This window comes from Vespula pensylvanica, chromosome 9 (genome assembly GCF_014466175.1).
Source record: "Vespula pensylvanica isolate Volc-1 chromosome 9, ASM1446617v1, whole genome shotgun sequence".
NCBI lineage: Eukaryota > Metazoa > Arthropoda > Insecta > Hymenoptera > Vespidae > Vespula > Vespula pensylvanica.
The window spans coordinates 1130278-1148187 of NC_057693.1; the positions used below are offsets into that span (position 1 = coordinate 1130278).

At 36.9% G+C, this 17910-nt stretch overlaps 1 protein-coding gene across 2 annotated transcripts in view; it reads right to left on the reverse strand.

The window, feature by feature from the left end:
* The window catches only part of LOC122631926 (integrin alpha-PS2), a 49791-nt gene that overhangs the window by 14103 nt on the left and 17778 nt on the right, over window positions 1-17910 (reverse strand). For both annotated transcript variants that reach the window (XM_043818153.1, XM_043818152.1), the window contains exons 4-5: window positions 8387-8558; window positions 1585-1646 (exon numbers count right to left, since the gene is read on the reverse strand). In XM_043818153.1, coding sequence (XP_043674088.1) covers window positions 1585-1646; window positions 8387-8558 — 234 coding nt within the window. The remainder of the gene's footprint in view (window positions 1-1584; window positions 1647-8386; window positions 8559-17910) is intronic.

Here is a 17910-nt window from a genome sequence, read left to right on the forward strand (position 1 = left end):
AGACTATTTGAGATAAACAAAATCGGCCGTAAGTTTTCGGGGTTGAAAGGAACAAGAAAAAGAAGAAGATGAAAAAGAAGGAACAAAAATAAAAATAAAAATAAAAATAATAAAACAATTAAAAAGAAACAAATAATAAATCCAAAAGAAATAGATACGTACGATAGTATTTCACAAGATAAATTCGAGATCGAATTAGGCTAAGATCCCGGACGACACTTGTTGCGTAGGAATAGGGATGAAACGAGAGAGAACGTGGAATGAAGAGGGTCGATTTCAAAGCGTGGGTAAAAGCACGGGGATTGAGCTAAAGCGAGGGCGGGGTATTAACATTGAATGCCGTTTGGCGAGAGGAGTAAAGTCGGCTACGATCCGCACGGGGGAACATGCATTAAACATCTGCCATATAGCCGGACAATTCTGAATTATACATCCGAGGAAGATAGCCGAGCAACTGAGTGCTCGCGGAATTGTCCCACTATTTCTTTGGCGGCAATCGAAGCTGTCCCGCTGCGCGAAAGTACTGTCTCTCTCTTTCTCTCTTTCTCTCGTTCCCATATATATCTTTCTCTCTCTCTCTCTCTCTCTCTCTCTCTCTCTCTCTCTCTCTCTCTTTCTTTTTTAGTCTCTTTTCCGCGTCTCAGTTTATACAAAGCTCCGACGTCGTGTCGAGGAACTTCTTACGCGTAGAGAGATTAGATCGAAGTCGGTAGGTCACACGATCAAAGAAAAAAGAAAATAAATCAAATGAAAATAAGAGAAAAGAAAAAGAAAGGGTAGAGATATAGAGATATAGATAGATAGAGAAAGAAAGAAAGAGAAGAATATTGAGAAACGAAGACGAATAGTTGAGGTATACAACGTAACACGGGAACAAGTGTCATGAGGATAAATCTCTTTCTTTCTCTCGTACGTATGTAAGTACGTAGGTAACCCATTTTGTTTCCGTAAAGTCTGAGGAACGTATGGAATTCGATGAAATCGAAGAAAAATCTCTTCGAAGACGTCTCTTCGATCCTGACTCGATCGGAGGGACCAAGTCGAGAAGATGGGAGCCAGAAAAGCGAGCTTTCGACAAGACAATCGACGACCATGTGCAAGGAAAAAAGAAAAAAAAGAAAAGGAGAGAGAGAGAGAGAGACAGTCCTACCGATTGCTCGCTCTTTGGACCGTGGGTAAGCTATCGTACGAATAAGAATACGAATACATCGCGATGTTGCGTAGAGTAGGAATTCGCATTCCTCGCCATATTTGGCTCTAACCGACCCCCTCGTATCGTCCCTTAACTTTTTCCTGACGTGTTGGCTAGCACCAGCATTATATTTATATACCCTCTTTCCAACCCTCTTTCGGGATTTATACCGTTAAAGGTTCTTTAGAGATTCCCTATAGTTCTCTTCTTTTTCGCGCGTTAAAAAAAAAAGAAAATAAAGAATAGAAGTTTACATACGAAAATGCAACAATTGTATATCGTGTCATTGTTCGCTAATTTTCGATTTTAATTAACCTGGATAAACGAGTTAAATATTGAGAAGGATTAAAGAAAATCGTTATAAAATTGTTAAACTCAAATTTCGTTTTTACCTTAGCCATGGCGGCACCCAAACCGGCCTGACACGAGCCTTGCCTGTGGTATCCCCAATACCCTGAAACGGAAATGGACAATTATATAGTGAATGACCTTCTTCTTCTTCTTCTTCTTTTTTTTATTCTTGAAACTCTTCATACTTCGTTAATCACGTGATATTCATGATACGTATCACGATTCAATGCTTTTTCGTTTTAAAAAAGAAACAAGAGAAAAATAATACAGCGAGTGTTTGTTTTTATAAACAAATAGATCTTAATCCGATCGTTATCGTGGATGATTGATAAAATAATCGAGATTTCGATTGAAATACATCCAGGAAATTCTCGAAAGTTTTGAAATTAGTATTACTTATAACGGAAGTAGTACTCCGGCGCATTTCGACGGCATTTGAACGTTGGAGGTCGAACCTCGAGTATTACGAGTTATCGACTAGGAAGTCGAACGGCATACGTTTCAAAGGCATCGTGTGCATACGCCTAAATGGGTAGGTGCACGCATCATTAACCTCGGATCGATCTTCGCTCGCCGAGTTTACGATTCATTTTCTCTATCTCTCCTAGTTCGCCGTGCTACGAGAATTCCTTCTTCTTTGATTTCGTTCCATAGAAAAATTCCGGGCGCCAAGCAGGAAACTTCGATAACTTATCGAAAGATAAAGAGAGATTTTAATTAATTAACCTTTTCGTTGACATTCGTTTACGTTACATGTTATTTCCGGTATAACGATGTTGAAAATTTTACATTGAAAAGAATGAGATTTCTTTGCCAATTTAATTAGCGATTATTTTCGATGGTTAAAATACCTACATATATTTCGTTTACGTAACGCGTTAATTATAGCTCGAATATACTCGAATAAATCGTTTTTAAATTGGAAAAGAAAAAGAAAAAAAAATAGAGAAAGAAAGAGAGAGAGAGAGAGAGAGAGAGAGAGAGAGAGAGAGAGAGAGAGAGAGAATACAGATTTCGGTTTCACGTGTTATCTGTCTTATCTTCCAGTCACCGACCGTACGGAAGAGCTTCCGAACTTTCAGTCGACGGTCACTACTGTTCGTTGGCGGCTATCGGAACGGTCACATAGATAAGAAAGTAAAAATACGAGAAAAGAAGAAGAAAAAAAGCCAAAAAAAAAAAAGAAAAAGAAAAGGATGAAAGTAGTAAGGAAAGTCGCCCAGGGTGGTCTTAAATTTTCTCCGAGTCACGATTACCATAACGGTTATCGTATGGAACTGAGACAATGTCAACGATAAAATGGAAAGTTACGAGTTCGATAAGGAGGGAAAGGGATTACAAGTGGACCGTTTCTCGAATATCGAACGATAGATTTTTAACTTTAAAAGCTTAAGAAAGAAAGAAAGAAAGAAAGAAAGAAAGAAAGAAATAAGAAAGAAAGAGAAAATAAAAAGGAAGGCACCGAATTCGCGCAGAAATAAGATGGAGCTTCGCGATACCTACATTGAGAGTCTCTCGACGTAAGCGGACGTGAGAAATCTGCCTTCTGAGATCAGATCTCCCTGTTTGGATCCCTGACCTCAGCAAAGCCAAACCCCATCGTCCACGAATACGCTTACGTCACGCACGCCACGCATGAAACGCGTACGATGCGTGTTAGGTACCTACCAACATACGTCTCGCCATAACCACGCTCGTAATCTTTCTCACACTTTCATACGTAGGAACGTCGAATCGTCTATTAATATTATGAAAAGAAATAAACGGAATCGTAAGAGAAACTCGAACGATCGAGCTTTTCATATCACGTGGCACTATAACGTATAACCTACGATCTATTTTACGATATATCTATTAGGGAAAAAAATTAATTTTATCGATCTATTCATTAAGAAAAAAAAAAAAAGAAAGAAAGAAAGAAAGAAAGAGCGAGAGAGAAAGAGAAATATGGACGTTCTGTTAGATTAGAACGTTAACTCTTCAAGAAATTCAAATAATTAACCTCATTCCATTCTTAATGATCTTTCATTTCAATATTTTAACATGAGAGAAATATCTATAATTATTGAAACATATTTTTTTATCGATATGCCAGAGGATCAAACGAGATGCGATGTCGAGTCAGATTCGACGTAGGGCCACGTTTCATTAATTACTTAATGAATTAATTAAGAAGAATGAATCTCGATGGAATGATAAAAGTGACGAAGCGTTTATTGCGGAACAGGGTCAGTAGATATGCCGACATCTACGAATAAAACGATATTGAAGATTTACTGGATCTCTCTAAGAAGTAATTCGTTGTAAGAGTTTGAATTATTTTAGAAATAATCCCGTAGAAACACGTAATTCATTTTAATTCTTATTACTTATTTCACACATTATTATTAAACGGTAAATCGTTAATACGAGTCACTTCGAAAGGATCGTTTAACAAATTTTCTCAAATTGTTAGTAACGAACGAAGAAACGATAAAAATATGTAGAAAGGGACATTGATCTCGCGACGATGAGAATCATTAATCCGATTAACCGAGTAAAAATATCTGATAAATTTAATCACGAGTAGCTAACAATGATTTAAGTAAATTTTCAATTCTGATTGATGAATGAAATATTTCAATTGGAATGGTCAATCGTCAATTGAATTAAATATTGTCCAAGACCGACGACGCAGGGTCATAGCCGCATGCACGGACTGTAAGAAATGTAGGCTCGAATGGGGGAGAATATCCGGTCTGCTCCCCGGTCGGAGGATCTCGGCCGTGCCTTTCTTCCATATACACACACACACACACACACAAACGTATGTGTGTTTTACCAGCATGCATGAGCTTTTACATACGTTATGAGAGAAAGACGAAGAGAGACCGACGAACGATCGGTCACTTTGGACGAGAGCTGCTACTCACGCAATTACATCGATCGCTTCTCTTGGTCCGTGATCCGACTCTGATCGTTGACGCATTAGAGAACCGCGATAAAAAGTTAAGATCGATCGGTATTTTCCAGACTTTTACTCGTCACGGATAAGAAGACAGACAGAGAGAGAGAGAGAGAGAGAGAGAGAGAGAGAGAGAGAGAGAGAAAGAGGGAGAAGAAAATCCTTGCATTCGAGTTAATCGCGAATATTTGTCGACTTCTCAACTTCTTTATTCAATAAATATTTATAAGAAATATTTTACATTGCTGTTCGAAGATACTTTGCAAATTCAATTACACCGGTAAGTATCGGTTTCTTACGTTCCTAAAGTTTATTTATAAATATAAAAAATGTAATAACGAGTATCCAATATCTGATTAATTAATATATCGCTACTTGAAAAAAGTCGATGGTACAAGATTGTATGGACGAAAGAATCGAAATCACAAAGTTGAGTGGTTCGAGAATCGCGTTGTCCGACGCGTCTCTTAATCGAGTTACATGCGATGAATGGAGTCACTGTGATACTCTTGGATGCTGCGAACGTGTGAGAAGTCCACGCATTTGTGCATTATTATACGTACAGTTGAGCGCGTATTTTATCGTATCATTTTTCTATAGAAATTCGAAGGCCATTGCTGCTGTCCCTCCCTCTGTCTATTTCTTTATTCTTTTATATCGGTTATCGACCTTCGTTTCCTATCTATTTCTCCTCTCTTTAATTGTAGAATTATTTATATCCTCCTTGGTAATATAGAAACCTTTTATATGTATATAACACGATTAGACACACGTTGACATTTATTATCAGGCAACGCTTTCCTCCTGTTCGTGAAATTTCTAATCTATTCTTCGTAATCGTTCATCGTACATTTTAAAAAGCGAATATATATATATATATATATATATATATATATATATATATACATATATCATAGTTTCCGACAAAAAGAATAATTATAGCGTGAATTTAACGTCGAAACACAGAGATAAATTGCGTCGGTGTCGCTCAACAATTTGTTTTAATGAATCGGCAAGCCGGAAAAAGAAACAACGTGTAGCAAAATAACCGGGTAGACAGGCAGGGATCGGCCAGCTCGATCGTAATTCAAGTAGGATCAAGTGCTAATTGGCCTCGTTAGAACGGCGCTGAGTTAGTACCGCTCGCGCTCTATGGCGCCTTCTAATTATCATTTCTTTTTTTCAAAGTATCTATGTAATAGCAGCGAACGAGTGGGTGCCTTTCATCGTGGAATGCGCTTCTCGCGTTTTGTCCTTCCTTTCTCTAATCTAACGGATACCAACCGTCGACCGAACTTCAAATCGACGATTTACAAAACGTTTATATGTTAACCTTATCGAGTTAACAAAAATTAAACTAAAGGTTCATTTACACACGACAATGATCCTTCAACGAATTCGAATTCGAATATTTATACACGATCGAAATCAGACAAGTATACAAGTATATACAACAAAATTTCATTTTCAATAGAAGACTTAACTACAATAAATGAATTCTTAATCCGTTAAAAGAATATTATTCATAAATCATTTCTTTTTTACCTCTGTTAATATCGAAATCATGTAATACGTCAATTGATTTTATACTTAAAGTTAAATGAATCAACATCAAATCGTTAATTATTATTTTGTAGCAATTTATTTCGACTTTGATTGATATAACGATAAGAGCTTGAATTTTATATAATGAAGAAGATCCCATTTTAACGTGATTTTCGTATCAATATGAAGGATATCAGTGAAAATAAGTATGAGGAGAAAATGATATAAGAAGGTTTTGAATCAAGCAAATTGATCGTAATAACTTATGTAACTTCGTTAATCTTTTATGTAACCATATTTGTTTTTATATTTCCAAAATATCAAAATAAAAAATTGAATTAGTTAAAGTATATATCACAGAAGAAAATCAGAGGTATTGGAAAATTTAGACTTGATAAAAGTCATTGATAATATGAGAATAGTATTAAATATTATAGAAAACAATATGTATGACACAAATCATAAAAATAAACGATATAAATCCATAGAAAAATAATTCTTAATAAAAAAATATTGTACATGAATAATATATTCCAATTAGGGTACATATATCTATACGATCGATATCCGTAAATCCAAATTGATTATAAAATTGATTATAAAGTAGATCATATGTATAGAATAAAAAAAAAATCATAATATATTTGCTTGGAGAAAAACGTGCGATAAGATTAAAAATAGAAATTCGTAAAAATAAAAACGATAAAAAAAAGAAACCAATCCTTGTAATCGAATCGTAAAAATCTATTGCTAGAGAAAGAACTATCCGTTCCAATTTTGTGATCGAACGTTTTCATTAATTTATCGAAATCTTAATTTTTTCATTCGTACCATTTCATTTGTAATAAAAATAAATTTCCTACATCCAGGTGACAGATTGATAAGATTCCGAATATAGTTCTCTTGATTAATGTAACTTTCATTTATTTCAACGAATGAGTCACACGTCAGAAGTTTTACGAACAAGTGTCGAGTAAGTGAATACCTGTGTGCTGGTAGAGTATCTATTGGTGACGGTGTTCGAAAGATAAAACGTTGAAAGATATACGGGCGAGAGGATGTGGCTTTTCTTTCATAATAAAAGCGAACAATGCTCACGACGAATGTTACGACTTTCCATTCGTAAAATAAAACGTGAGGAGAGATGCGTTATAAATTGCAAAGTGTTTTTCTCCATCGTGAAAGATTCTTTTGCTAAAATACAATTCCCAAGAAAAGTTGTCGTTCACGGTTTCTCGTTTCTCTTCTAATCGCTCTTTTTCTCTTTTTCTCTTTTTCTCTCTTTCTCTTTCTCTTTGGGATCCAACAAATTGTTTAATTACGCGATTCACGAGCTTGGAATTTCTCAGCGATGAGCTCATGCTACGAACTCGTTTCAATGATCGAAATTTCGAGGTAATGCGTTCTCCACCCCCCGACTTTCCCCTTGTCTCCACGTCGCAAATAAGATATTGCTTTTACGAGATAACACGGCAGCTACTTTACTCTGTCGATAAAGAAGATCGATAACGCGGAAAAGCTACTTTAGCACGATTGTTATCTCTTACTGTGTTGGCTCGTAATCGTCGGAGACAAGTGTTTTTCTCGTCGCTTTAAAAATATGAACAAAGTTTTAGCCAAAGATAATACGAGAGTCATGAAATATCGATTCGGAAGCATTCAACTCGAAGAGACTACCATAGTGTTCGAGATTTTCTTTCGCTAATTGAATTTCGTTGTAGTTTAAATTATTATCACGGGACAACGAAGCTCGATCCCGTAGAATTTCGTACGACGTACGAAAGTCGATATGTCTTTTGTCATTAAAACGCGAAAGGCGGAGGTAAGTAAGTAAGTACCTACGGGTTGGCAGGAAGTATCCTGTTACGAGGCGTATTTATGGTTGCTATAGTTTGAGAACACGACCATATGTCGCCTTGATCCTTGAGATCCTCGAAACTTTCTCCGTTCCGTCAAGGATTTACCTCTCTTCGGCTAAATCGAGACCCCTCAAATTCTCCTTAACGTTAATAGGGGAAAAAGAAAGAAATGAATTTTGAAAAGAAGAACAGAGAAAAAAGAAAAAAGAGAAAAACTAAGAGAAAGAAAGAACAGTAGTCAAGATCTGTCTGTTTCGAGCCGAGACTCACCACTTTACGACTGTTTATAACACTCGAATTTGAGTCTAAACAGACGTCATTCTTCAACATTTTTCCGTAAATTCAAGAGTTAAATCCAGGAAGGAATGGTCAACAGATGTACGATAGATCGTCCAAGTATTTCGAACTTACGTGGTGTAATGCTCGAATAATTTTACTCGATTTTTCGTGATCGATCGAGAAATGAGGAAAAAACAAAAAAAAAAAAATACTCACTCGTTCGACATGGAGAAAATTCTTGAGATTCGTTGAAATTTTTGTCGACTACCCAACAGGTACCAACTGGATCTCTTCGATTACCAACGGTAGTTTCTTTAGTCGATCTCGATTCGTCAGGATCGTATCTTGGCTGTGATAGAGAGAACCAGATGTATCTCGGAGCACATGCCTGTAACAAAGGGAAAACTTAATTGAGTTAAGTCAAACATCATTCAAAGTTTCTTTCTTCGTTCTTTCCTTATCCCAGTGTGTTTGCATTGTTAACGATGCGTTTGCTCGTAATAAGAGGAGCATTTTAACGAGTTCGTGTCGTCTACTCGACGATCTTGCTCGTTCAATGCTAACCAACATCGAAAATTTCCCGATGTATGTATGTAACTATTCACTTGGGCGTTAGAGAGAGAAGAAAGTATACTTTAACGGATGATGTCATTTAGTTATGTACTCGTTGAAGGCCTTCAAGTTCGAGGATATACATATCTGCATACGTTTACTAGTATGTATTGCGTAATGTGTATAGATCATTGCTGTATTTAGAATTTATCATTACTCCTACAATCAGCTATTGCGGCCACGTTATTGGACCGTATCCCGCGTTAAGTTTTTATCTTGAATGAAATCGCGAAACGCAAGAACGCTTCTCAGCATCGTGATTAAAGAATCGCGAGATAAAAAAAAAATGATTATATTAATGTATACACATATGTTGAATTCTTCAATTGTCAGTGCAACGTTGAAAAAATTGACCACTTTTCTCCCTCGTTACCTATTAATAACATCGATGATCATCGTGACGAATTCATCCTGTTCGACTACCATCCCTCTCGTTGTCTCTCGCTTGATAATAATCCAATCGAGTTACGTCGATCTTCTGTAGTTGACCGGCTAACAGAAGCAGCCATTGACCTCGAGAGAATAAGTAGCAGGTGAAGAGGATTGAATTCTCTATTTCTCGCTCGTGTTTCTAACGATATAACGATATAAAAATCGTTATGAACGAAAATAAGAAGAATAAGATGAAGATGATGAAGATGATAAAAAAAAAGAAAAGATAGTTCTTCGTAATCTCTCGAACGATAGCCTCGAGGGAACACGCATAGCTCTCATTGTTTGCGCCTGCAACACGTTAATATTTTAATCGTTTTTCAAGGTTGGCCCGTGTAAACGAGCCTTAACGAGGCTCGAACGTTGATTTCACATGCATACACCAGAAGCAAAAGCACGCACGTGTTGCTAATTCTCTCTCTCTCTCTCTCTCTCTCTCTCTCTTTCTCTCTCTTTCTCTCCTCTTTCTCTTTTTCTTTCTCTTTCTCTCATGTTCATCCTTTTCAGGAAGAATTATACGAATGCGCACCGGTTTCGTTCGATGCACGCAACACGACCAATATTAATTGCGAGCCAATTAAGGGGCGTTACAACGAGCTTCGTCGTTATACGCACGCGATTCTCTTGTATCTGGAACACGTTGTTGCACGTAACCGGTGAGGTCTACACCCACTACATCCCATCCACCTTTCTTTTAATCAAGAATTACGAGGAAAGAGAATTCGATTCCATCGATTAAGTTGTTACACGCGCGAACGTTAGCCGATTCTACGAAGGTGATCATAATAGATGTTATGAATCAACTGGAAAAGAATGAATTAAAAAAAAAAAAAAACGGAAGAAGAGAAGAAAAAAATAAATAAATAAATAAATAAATAAATAAATAGATAAAAACAAAAATGTGTAAACGTTTTACGGAACGAATCGGATTACTCCGATGAAAACAGAGGATGTTGTTACTACGTACGAACGTAATAAAAGAAAACAAAGAGAGAAAGAGAGAGAAAGATAAATAATAGAGAGAAGACGATGCGCCAAAGTAGCGTAATTTATCCATTGCGCCAGTTTAGCTCAATCGTTGAAGGATTACCGCTATGATAACGTACGAACCACTATGACTGAACTCAATGCCGACTGACGGAGAGCAACAACGACCGTTAAATACGCTCTCGCACATTTCTCCTTTCGGTTTGGTGCAACGTCGAAGAGAATAATGGCGGTCGACGAAGAGCTCGCGACTATGTCGTCGAAGCCGTAAGCGGAAAGAAACGGTTATCGGTCGTTCCAAATAAAGAAACCTTTGGCGATTCCTTTCACCGGTGCCGCGAAGGAACGAAGGAATTCGGCCGAAGAATCGAAGAAGAAAGAAAGAAAGAAGAAACGAAAAAGAAGAAATAAGGAAGGAAGGAAGGAAGCAAGCAAGGAAGGAAGAAAGAAAGGAAAGAGAGGAAGTCATCGAGATGAAATAGAACTCGAAAGAAGAAAGAACTCGGCCGAGCGAGTCGTAGGAATTCGATCGCGAAGTTCTTACACACGCGATTCCTCCTAGTTTTCTTCTTCGTTCGAGTATCTTCGATTTAAAGGTGAACGATGAAACGCTAGTTACGACGTAGTAGATAATATATTTAAGCCGCCATTAAACTTGAATGCAGAGAAACAAGAATGCATTTCGGGTGTATACGGTAGAATGTTAAATTTGTATTCATTTATCGTTTCACGATCGTAGAATGACTATCGCGAAACGGGATTTCTTTACTCTTCTATAAATAAAAGATTTAGAATCGAATTTAGATACGGATGAATGGTATTTAACAGAGTTATTGGCTAAACTTTTTCCTTTTTTTTTTTTTTCTTTTTTGCACTTGGAGGAATTCTAATTACGTTTTATTAATTATAATTCGTAAACGTTATTATACAATATGGATAAATATATGAAGCATACTTTTTTTTGTACGGAACAAGTTGTACAATTGCTTTATTATTATTATTAAAAAAAAAAAAAGAAAAAAAAAAAAAGATATGAAAAAGAAAAAGCGAGTTTTATAGCAAAATAAGTTTTTAAACTGTATCACATCTGCGAACGAATTAGAAGACGTTTGGAAAATATTGGATATGAAATTTTGTTCTTTTACGAAAATATCTATTTTTTTACGAGATCTTCTATTTTTTTTTTTTTTTTATCTTAAAGATAAACGATAAACTTACTTTGCCATCCGATAAAATATATAAACTAAAATTGAAATCTACGAGAAATGAAGAAACAATGGCCATTCAGGAAACACGATGCGTACTATTTTATTCATTTTTTCATTTTACGATCACTCGAGTACGATCTTTATAAACTCGAGGACCACTTGAGGTAGCTTAAAACACGGCTAATAACATGGTTCCTTTAATGTCTTCCTCGGTGGGCCACTTCACGAGCTTTCAACAGGCATCTCAATGAACGGGGAAGGAGAAAAGCGTGAAGTCGTTCGTGAATTTAGCGAGTAAAGTGCTCTTTCTATGTATCGTATCGTTGTATAGATATATACAAACAGATATTTCACGATTATATACGTATATAAGATAAATACATATTAACATATATACGTATATCGTATAGAACGATTTATATAATTAAATAAATTTGATATAATCAAATATTATGAAAATTATATATCATTACACACATATACATCATGAATATATATTATATATATTTATGTATGTGTATATATAGTATATATCTCATCGGAAAAATAATTTTTATGATGGCAACGTACATACGTTGAAAAGGAAGAACACGCACGTAGGGTGTTCGCGTCATTTACGATTCTTCGTCGAACTTTACGATCGGCCGATTGGACGCGGGCCAAGATGAGAGAAAACCAAACGGCAGCTGGTCTCGCATCGTCGTAAAGCTTCATGCTTTTACGCCTTTATTGTTCGTACGCACGTGCGCGCACGCGCACGCCTCGAAGATCCTTCGCGAGTCACGGAGTATCGCGTCGAATAAATATGACAAGACTCGCTAAACGCACGGGTATTATTATGCAACGAAAAGTTTCGAAGAATTAAATGAAAACGATACGTCGAGAAAATCTTTGATGAATCTTATCGTTTCTAAAAATCTTTTAAAAATCATCGAACTTTTTTTCAAACGATAAAACTGTCGACAAAAAAAAAAAAGAAAAGAAAAACAAGAGGAGAGAAAAAAAAAAGAAAAGAGATCGAAGGAGGAGAAGGACGATCGTTAAAAGTTTGGAAACTTAAACGAAATAAAGCGAAAGTTATTTTCGTTTATACGAATGAGGTCATCTCTGGTTGGTTGCACTCAACTCGATCGTTTCGAATAGATCTCGCTCGTGTTTTAAAGCAGTTGACAGTCCTTTTAAATTTGAAAGAGAAGGCCGGTTCTTTACTACACCAAAATACATATAAGTTCATACATATGTACGTCGCGCATGTCACTCTTTTTTCGACTATACAACTACCTATAATGCCGAAGCCATCGAATCGGGTTACTTCCGTAGGACGGAAGTCATTAGAGAGTACAATGCTCGGTCTTTTACAAAGCCGATGACGTTATATTCCGAAAGAGTTCTCATCTTCCGTTTCTTCGGATTAAGAAACCTTATCTCTTGGAGTACAATGAACGTCTCGCAAAGGCTTTCTAGAAGATTAAACTAAATCCTTTTATTCAAACGTCGTGAATCATAATCCCGGTGATAACTACCGAGTAAGTTTTATACGTCTTTCTCCTTCTTTTTCTCTCTTTTTTTATTTTATTTTTTAAGAGATAACTGACGGGTTACTGCGATGAAGAAAAAATATAACGAGTGATCAACGCCCGGAAAGACGGTGTCCGAAAATGACCACAATAAATGGAACAAAAAGAAAGAAAATAAAAAAAGGAAATGTAACAACTTCTTTCTTCGTATAGACTCTCACTCAGTTACTCTCTCTCTCTCTCTCTCTCTCTCTCTCTCTCTCTCTCTCTCTCTCTCTCTCTCTCTCTCTCTCTCTCTTTCTCTCTCTTCTCTTTCTTTCTTGTTAACACAACAAAATGGCCTGTAATAGTTCGCTCGTAAAACGTTCATCTCCCTTTCGTCTGTGCCTTCGAACACCTTGACATTTTATTTGCCACGAATGAAATTAACGACGCAAACGAAAATCAACGGTGAATGGGTCCTCGCTTCCTCGCGAGTTAATCGACGAATTACGACGTTGATAGTCGAAGGTGAACTTGATTATTTCGTAGAAAATCAAGCTTTACGTTTATCGCACGACGAACGGTATCAAAATTTTACGATGTTGATTTTTTATGACTCCAGCCACACACACACACACACACACACACACACACACACGCACACACATGTATCTACATAGATATCACTCTTAATTTTTTACTCCGTATCACTAATGCAGGAAAGGAAAAGAAAGATGCAAAAAAAAGAAAGAAAGAAAGAAGAGATAAAAAAAAAACAATAAGAATAAGAAGGGAGTAAGTACTTTCGAGTGACAGAATAACAGAGTAGTTACGGAGTGGGATATTTACGTCATAAAGGTGGAGTCTAAGGAGTTGCTTTAGTTTCGAGGTTGACTCACCTCGTATATACTGAGTCACAACATTATTTATACATCGTACAAATACGAGCATATGATTCTTGTAGTTGTGAACACATAGAATAATAAGAGACAAAAAGAAAAAAATAAAGAGCATGTGTGTGTGTGTGTGTGTGTGTGAGAGAGAGAGAAGAAGGTTAGGAGCTCGCAACTGTCAGAGAAAACGACTCAAACGATCTATCATCCTTGAATCCTGCAATTTGTTAGCAGTACATTTCGTACGATTAGTATTTTAAAAACTAACTCTGGGAAAGAGTTCGCCTATCGTTTCGTTGGCGTGCTTATAAAATTTTTTATTTTCTTTTGAATAACAAACGATTCCGATTGACTCATGGACGGATTCGAAAGATGTTCGATTATTAAATATTCAATTTAAGTAGTATATATCGTTCATCTTAGTCCTATCGTAATCAATCCGTTTCGTTTTGGTTTACGAGCATGGACGAGTTTCACGGTGTTTTATCGTATTAAGGTCGCATTTCCTTGTTCCCGTGACGAAGCTGACGCCGCTAAGGAGACGAGAGAGAGGAAGAGAGAAAGAGAGAAAGAGAGAAAGAGAGAGAGAGAGAGAGAGAGAGAGAGAGAGAGCGCAAAGTGGTTCGTTCTTGAACGAACCGTCTCGGAGGAGGCCACGAAAGGCTACCGCGGAGCAAAAAGGGATCGTTTAACGGGCGTCGCAATTTGTCCCCTCGACAAAACACACGACTGGAATGCGTATTGTCTGACCGTCGGATTATCCGATCCCTTCTTCTTCTTCTTCTTCTTCTTCTTCTTCTTCTTCTCATCCTTCTCCTCCTCTTCCTCCTCCTTTTTCTAGGACCAAGCACCTCGCTAGACGAGTTCCAGACTAGCGAGATGAGTCTCTTCGATCAAGCTAATATTTCAGTTACTTTCGTTAATAAAACAGAAAATAATTATATATATGTACACACACACACATTAATTACGAACATAGATAACACTTTGTGAAACATTCGATTCGATCGTTTATTATCTTATTCGAGTTTTTCGATCGATTTTGACGCAGATTTAGATGTATATAATAGTATGCGTGTATCGAGCAAGTTTTGTATTTTTCTTTTTATCTTTCTCGTTTCGTTTTGTGTTTTTTTTTCTCTCCTCCAATCCCTTCTTTTTTTTTTTTTTTTTTTTGCAAAGGCAACAGATCGCATCGGAAACATACATAGCACAGGCAATGCATACTCGAGATCTTATATGCCTTTTGCGAGGTGTAGTCTACGGTGACTTCTCTGAAGGAACATTGTCCTGTCGAGTAGACTCTACAATGCCATTTCCATTCTCACGAAGAGTGTGCCGACAAACGACAATCTCGAATCCTATCGATCCTCCTGAATCCTTCCTTGCGTTCACGCAAACTCACATGCGATGGGTCCTCCCATGCGAATTCCCAAAACGGGCTAAAGTCACGGTGTAAGGGACTACGGTGCGTGTGTCGAAGAGGGAGGAGATAGTAGACAGAAGAAGAAGACTAAGTAGAAAGAAGGAAAGTCCCGAGGATTTCGTACAAGGCTCTGCTTTCAAGCAGGGTCGCCGAGGTCGCGATTGTCCTTCGCTTTGATATCCCGACTCTTTCGGTTGTATTTTCTCTTCTTTCTCGTTTTTCTTTTTTTCCTTCGTAAATTTACCTCTTGAAAATCGCTCGACGTACATACGCGTAATAAACGAAGCTTCGACTTTCGAAACTCATCAATTTTCTACAATTTTCATAAATACTTGTATTAATTGCGCATGAAAATTATATAAAAATAAGAATTATTATGCGACCCTTATCCATTATCGTAGCTTCAAAATTCCTAATCGAACGTAGAACTTTAGAAATGGAATTTCAAGAAAAAAAAAGGGGGGGGGGAGAAAGAAAAAAAATTAAAAGAGAAAAAAGAAGGTAGAAAACTACAGTGGCATAATTTACAGATTCCTTCGCGTGGTTTACAATTACAAAACAATCTTGAATATAGGAAAAGTATTAATAGAAAGAGTCTTATAAACATCAGAGCAAGATCACCATCCGAAAATACTTTTTCTTTCGTTAGCAAAGAAAGATCGTGAGCATTATTCGAACGTGCTCGGAAGTTGCTTTCTGTCGAAGTCTCGTTCGCTCGTTTGCCCTTTAGACGCGACCTTTCTCTCGGAAGCAATTAATAGAAGGTAATTATCGTGGTAGCTCGTCGTTCGTGTCCGTACGACGGTGCGAAACGCACGTTGTATGTTCGAGGAAGAAGAAAAAGAAGAAAAAGAAGATGAAGGAAATGGAGGAAGAGGAGGAGGAGAAGAAGAAGAAGAAGAAGAAGAAGAAGAAGAAGAGGACAAGGAAGAGGTAGAAGACTGTGTTCAGATTGAAATCTGTCATTACGGAAGAAGCGGTACAACGACAACTCTCGACGATTACCTATTGCGTTTCTGTTCCGTTCGTTCGACTACTGTTCTTTTCTCTTTCAATCTCGTTCAACGAATTATACTTTTATTTTCTTTATTATACTTTTATTTTCTTATTTCTCTGAAAGAGATTTTCAAGAAGAATCGGTCGAAACCATGAACCTCATGAATTTTTAATTACTTCGATCATCGTAAATATATAATTTCATCGTCGCGTACACCTTATCCTTTTAATATAACATACTTTGAAAACATGCTATTATTTTCTCGAAAGGAAAAACAAATCAAGTTTGTCGGATAACGATTTTCGTGGCTACATCGAGTACCATCGATAGACGTCACATAGTCCGTGATGAGAATAGTATGTAGAAGTTGAGGGTACATTGTTTTAGCGTGCTGGATCGTGCTTCTTTCAAAAGGTTTGCCACGATCGATTATGCGACTCGCGTACCTATTGTACTTCCGATCTTTAAAAGAAACGTCCGTTCTTTCTAAAGATTCTCCACTTTAATTTATTTTACCACGTGCCACGATTAACGTTTCTTGAACGATAAAAGACGATAAATGAATTATTTAATTCCGCTTGTCCTTGAACTCAAACGTTCTTCACTTTTATTATCGAATTTTAAACTGGGAACGATGAAACGAAATAAAGAAAGAAAAAGAAGAAGAAGAAGAAGAAGAAAAGGTGCAGAGAATTTAAAAACAGGAGACGATTTACAGAGGGTTCGCATTCTGGAGTAAGTAGATAATTCCAGTACAATGGCGGACGGACGGAAAGGTAGACCCAGAGAGAATGTCGTTGCAGAGTAGCAAGCATGACGTTTTCCTGTGCATGAAAATTACGCTAGTACGGAATTGTCGGTAATTGTCTTCTTATTTATAACCTCTTGTCCTTTCTCTCACTCTTTCTCTCTCTCTCTCTCTCTCTTTTTTATCTCTCTTTCTTCTTTTCATTCTTCGTACATCCGTTAAACTTTCACTTGATTCATACGGTAGAGAACGTATAGAGAATCACATAGTTTATACCATAATTTTCATATCATCATCGTCATTTACCTCCTCCAACGATTGAATTTTATCTTTAAAGATATTCTTATGTCGTCGAAAACAATAGACATATTTAAAATAATCGAATTAGATGGCACACCTGTATCACGTTTTACGAGCGAACTTTTTCTTCATCGTCTGTTATACGAAAACAATATTACAACGTTTGCATCGTTTTATATAAATTTATAATTCACCGCGTCTTTTTTATTTCACGATCTATATTTAAATAATCGATGGTCGATCATTTAGATTTTAATAACAAATTCGTTCGATCTCAAGATCGATCTTTATCATCGATTCTTTTTTATCCTTCTCGTTTTTCAAATTCATCGAACAATTTGATCGTGTCCCTTTTTTAAATGCAACTAAACAAATTGCAATCGAAATAACGACGTCTCTATGTAAGTAATTATCGTGCCGCCATTTCAAAGACCGTTCACGAGTACGTCTCTCGCGCGAAATTTCGGAGAAACGTAGGGCCCGTCTCGCATCCGGATTTACGAGATTTTTCGTACGCTTTTTTCTAACATCCCACTGGATCCAGACTTTCAGGGAGTTCAACGGATTATGAGAAGCTCTATGCGTACCGACTACGTTACCGCACTGTGTTTGAATTTCTGGAGAAAATGCATCAAAGT